Source organism: Condylura cristata, unplaced genomic scaffold (assembly GCF_000260355.1).
Source record: "Condylura cristata isolate star-nosed mole 26May11 unplaced genomic scaffold, ConCri1.0 scaffold00015, whole genome shotgun sequence".
Classification (NCBI taxonomy): domain Eukaryota; kingdom Metazoa; phylum Chordata; class Mammalia; order Eulipotyphla; family Talpidae; genus Condylura; species Condylura cristata.
The window spans coordinates 531,640-536,746 of NW_004567116.1; the positions used below are offsets into that span (position 1 = coordinate 531,640).

General features: G+C 69.2%; 1 protein-coding gene across 1 annotated transcript in view; it reads right to left on the bottom strand.

Annotated features, from left to right (window-relative positions):
* LRP5 (low density lipoprotein receptor-related protein 5) overlaps positions 1-5,107 on the bottom strand; it is a 52,300-nt gene that overhangs the window by 23,409 nt on the left and 23,784 nt on the right. The window contains exons 5-6 of the mRNA XM_012725115.1: positions 4,436-4,607; positions 48-264 (exon numbers count right to left, since the gene is read on the bottom strand). Of these exons, the coding sequence (XP_012580569.1) occupies positions 48-264; positions 4,436-4,607 (389 nt within the window). The remainder of the gene's footprint in view (positions 1-47; positions 265-4,435; positions 4,608-5,107) is intronic.

Sequence of the window (5,107 nt, forward strand, 5' to 3'; positions counted from 1 at the left end):
CCGGGCCCGTCGGCACGCTGACCGGCACGCTGGCCGGCCGCACTCACCCTCGGCCTTGGCCACGCTCACGGCCTTGAGCCCCATCAGGTCAGGCAGCTGGTCGATGATGACGTCGCGGCTGGCCTTGACCTTGTGCACGCGCTCGATGCTGCGCCGCTGCCAGTCGGTCCAGTAGATGAAGTCCCCCAGCAGCGTGAACCCGAAAATGTGCGGCAGCTTGTCCTCCAGGAGCGTCCGCCTCTCGCTGCCGTCAATGTCGATCACCTGGGCAGCAGGTGCGGGTCTGAGCTGCCGGGTCCCCCCGCACCCGCACCTTGCCAGCACTGGCCTGCTCAGCCTGCCCTGCCCGTGAGGCTGCTGTGGTCTGCAACAGGCAAGGCTGGCAGTGGCCGCCTGGGGGCCAGGCGTGGCCCAGGCCAGGGTGGACGCCACGGAAGGGGTCCTGGCACCCATCAGCAGCGCCTGCGCCGGGCAGCCCGGGAAGGCCACACACCCAGCGCCAGGGCTCAAGGGCCCGGACAGCGGCTCAGGCTTCACCGTCCGCACCGGTCCCTTGCTCGGACAGGACCCAGCGGGCTGGGCGGGCGCTTCCGGACCTGCACTCTTGGGCTCTGCCCACCCGGGCGCACAGGGGCCCTTTATTCCGAGATGCAAGCCTTGATCTTTTTCGTGAAGAGTCGGTGCTGACTGAGAGCGACGACCGCAAGGGCCCTCACTGGTGGTGCGGGGTTGAGCTGCAGCACTGGGAAGTTGGATCCCGGCCGGGGAGGGACCCAGGGCGCAGCAGGCCCCTCTGTCTGCCCGCTGCCCCTCAGCAGTGGATTCCAGCAGCTCCACCTGTTCTGCTCCTCACCCCGTCTCTGGGGGGTCCTCTCACCCCCCCACCTCTGGCGTACACCCCAGTTCTTGTCTCATAAATATTTTTTTTTAAGCATCAACCACAACAGCTACAGCGAAAGCACTGTCCATGTAAAACGCCTCCCCGACCGCAGCACAGACAGACAGGCCCGGGCGTGCTGCGAGCACAGCGGGCCTGGGGGACACCGCGTGGAAGGGGCCGGCAGGCCTCCCCAAGCGCCCTCCGGAGGGTCGGTTCCAGCTCGTCAGACCACCCAGCCCGTTCTGTGGGTGGCAAAGGCAGAAGGTGACGGCGCCCGGCGGGAGGCGCGGCCTGTGCCGGGCGGGGCCGAGGCCACGGGGCCGCAGGGAGGGCAGCAGGCTGGGCCCAGCCTGAGCACCGTCCCGCTGGGACAGGGCTCGACGGGCCGTCGGTGGCCCCTAGGCCGGCTCAGGGCTCCGGGAGCGCCCCAGCCCCGGGCCCAGCTCAAGCAGGGAACATGCACGTTTGCCTGCTGCGAGGGGAAGCGCGGGCTGAGCTCCGAGACAGCAGCGTGGAACCTGGGTGCCCGGGGCCGGCGCAGGGAGTGCGCGTGGGAGGCGGATTTTCCAGGACAGGGCTGGCACACTGTCCCCACCAGGGACCACACACATTTTCGGCGTGGCGGCCGTGGCGGTCCTGGTCACATGGGAGCGCCAAGCGGGACGCGTGGAAGCGCGCGTGGCCCCGTGCCAATAAAGCTTTCCTTGTGCAAGAGCCAAAAGTAGCCTTTCCTGGTGGACACTGGCCTCTGAGTCACACGACTGTCTTCTATCTTTCCGTCACTTAAAGGTGCAAGCACCTCCCGGGACTGAGGCCGGCACGGGGGGCCGGAGCTTGCGCCCATGCTCGGGAAGCCCCGCGCCCCGACTCTCAGGAAGGGACCCCAGGGTATCCCCAAGAGGCGCTCAAATGGCCAAGCCGGGGGCGCCGGCCACTGGGGTGCCAGCCTCACTCTGCCAGCTTTCACCCGATGCCCCCCTGGCCCAGCTGAGCCAACCCTGGCGGCCGGACGGGTGCGGGTGGGGCGGGGCCAGGCGCAGGCACTGGCCTCCCGACCGGCCCGGCTGTGCGGAGGAGAGGCGGCTGGAGACCCCAGAAGCCTGCCTCCCAGCGGGGTCCTGGCAGGAACGCAGCTGAGGGGTCTGCAGGCCGGCCCCGAAAAAGGCGAAGCCCACAGGCCACCCGAGGGCAGTGTCCTTGGGCGGAAGCCCGGTCCCGCTGGCTTGGTCTTGCAGAGACGAGCCAGACAGGGGCCCTTCCCGCCACACGCGAACCCAAGACGCGAGTTCCTGGTTCCTCGATGATGCTCAGCCTCCAGCCGCGCCTGTGGCCACGTACTAGAAAGCTCTCAGCCCCACCCCTCACCACAGCCCGTGGCCCGGGGTGCAGCCAAGCTAGGCCTGCCCCGCCCCGAGCTTATTCTGGTCTGCCAGAGTCGCCCTCGCTGGGCCGGGGGAGCCAGGGGCGGAGTTTCTGACTTCGCGGTCTGTGCGTCACCCCGGCCCGCCCACCTGCCGACCCGGCAGCTGCAGGGAGCCCCAGCCCCCCAAGAGTTCTGGCCAGAGGAACAGCAGGCCGGAGGCTCCCAGAGCCCCAAGCAGCAAGCGCGTGCAAGTGGCCACCACACTCCCTGCCAGAGACGGCCAGAGCGCCCGGCGTGCGTCCTCTGCCCGGCAGGGGACCCTCTGCGTGGCCCTGGGCCGGGGGGGCGGCTCCGAGACGCCCTTACGAGGGCGTGAGCTGGCCGCCCGAGGGCTGTGCAGCCCAGGGTGGCAGGGGCCCCGGGGCCCATCCGATGAAGCCTCCGTAGCCAGCTGGGCAGCGGCAGAGGCGAGCACCCCGCCCAGCTCATCAGGGTGGGCCCCGCTGCCCGCACGTCTCAGGGACTGGGGAGAAGGCGGGGCCGGTCAGCCTTTCACAGGAGCCAGTCCATCGCAGCACCTGCCTCGCCCAGGGCTTGCCCAGGGCCCGTCTGCGGCCACAACCTCTGGGGGACGTTCCCCATGCTCCACGCCGTCCCGTCCCCTGGGACTGGGCCTCCCCGGCGGCATAGAGGTTAAGCTGTAGCACTATGAGGCTGTCTCCAGCCCCTGCAGCGCGAGTTCGATCCCCGGCCAGGGAGGGGCCCAGGGGGTGCAGCAGACCCCTCCTGTCTCCCCGTGGCTCCCCTCAGCAGTGGATTGCTGTACATCTGCCTGTTCTGCCCCCCACTCTCTAGGGAATCCTCTCACCACCACACCACCTCTGGCCTGCACCCCAATTCTTTATGCATAAAAACTTCTTTAAAAAAGAAACAGAAAAGGGCCCTCCTGGTGGCTGCGGGCTGCTGCAGCCGCCTCAGTGCGAGCTCGATCCCTGCTGGAGGTGACCACACGGCGCGGCTGACCCCTCCTGACCCGCCCGCTGCTCCCCTCAGCAGTGGGCTTCCTCCATCTGCCTGTTCTGCTCCCCACTCTGTCTCTGGTGAAGCCTCTCACCGCCTGCTCCTCTGGCCTGTACCCCAGTTCTGTGTACATAAGTAGATAAATATTAAAAAAAAAAAAAGAAAAAGAAAAAGAAAAAGGAAGACCAACCCTGGAGACCCCCGGGGCTCGGTGCCTGCCCGGGGCCTGCCCGGGGCCTGCTCTCAGGCAGTGCAAGTGCAGCGGGAGGGCACTTCACGCCGCCAATGACCCTCTGGGCGCGGGCACAGTGCTGACCCACGCTGTGGGTCCCCAGGCCTGGCGCCTGCCGCTGCGGGCGGGACTGGTGCCTGCTGGACGGACCAGCGGCGCGGCAGTGGGCCGGTTGGTGCGCAGCTGCGCCAGGCTTGGGGGGGACGGGAGGGGCCGAAGCGCCGGACACAGGAGCGGCCGCTCGGCTCCACCTGCACCCACAGTCTTACGGCTGAGGCCTGCGTGGAGACGCGACCGTGCTTTCTTTTCACGGCACCTCTGCATCGTGAAAGAGCTCCAGACCCCCCGGGCGTTGCAGACTCACAGGGCCAGTGCCCGGCCCAGCTGACGTGCCCGCAGGCCCTCGGGGGCCGCTCGCTCGCCCGTGCCGGCCGGACGGCAGCGTGGACCGTTGACGCCACGAGCCCCGGCCATCACCTGCGGCCCAGGTCGTGCTGATGGTGGTGCTGGGCGTGGGCGCGGGCCCGCGGGCCCCGTGGGGCCCCTGAGTGTGGGGCGGGACACAGGCGGCGGGCACGTCGGGGGACAGGCGGCGGGGAGGCGAGACCCCGAGGGCCAGGAGGGCCCGAGGGAGGGCGCCAAGATGCGCAGCCCAGGCGCGTGGCCGGCCGGCCCCCCCCCCCTGCCGGGGCACCTGGCGCCCTGAGAGCACACAGGCCTCGGGGACCCTCTGTCCGTCTGCCAGGGCCAGAGGAGCTGCCCCGAGTCCGTGGGCCGCCAGAGACGCAGACTGCCCAGCTCTTTCCTCGAGGATTCCACCTGGCCCACAGGTAGAGCGCCACGGCACGAGGCCCACGGCTGTGGGGTGCGGGCCGGCCGCCGAGTAGACTCAGGCTGTGGACAGCGGCCACACAGTCCTGCAGCTGGCCCGGCTACTCACCTCGATTTTGTCTGTCTTGGCGTCTCCCCAGTACAGCTTCCCCTCCTGCAGGTCCAGCGCCAGGCCGTTGGGCCAGCCCAGGGAGGTGTTCACCAGGACATACCGCTGCTGCCCGTCCAGGTTGGCACACTCGATTTTGGGGTTTTCCCCCCAGTCCGTCCAGTACATGAGGCTGGAGAACATGAGAACATGAGCACACGTCCATGGAGTGCCCCTGTCTGCCCCTCAGGCACCCCCAGGCTGCAGACGCTCGGGAGGGCGCCGGGCCGGGCTCAGTCCCAGCCCCTCAGGCGGTGAGCAGCAGCTGAGCGGCCAGGGGCCGGGGCCACGGGGCTGAGCCCGGCCGGGAGGAGGAGGCAGCGTGCTCCTCCTCCAGAGAGCGAGGACCCCGGGCTGTCTGAGGCGGGCGAGCCACGCGCTCGTGGCCACGGCCCTGGCGGGCACACAGCCCAGCCACGGTGACTCCGCAAGTTCTGTTTCCACAGAACCCAAGTCTAAGGGGGAACCCGCTGGGCCGCGTGACCTTGGGCGAACCCCAAGTCTAAGGAGGAACCCGCTGGGCCGCGTGACCTTGGGCGAACCCCAAGTCTAAGGGGAACCCGCTGGGCCGCGTGACCTTGGGCGAACCCCAAGTCTAAGGAGGAACCCGCTGGGCCGCGTGACCTTGGGCGA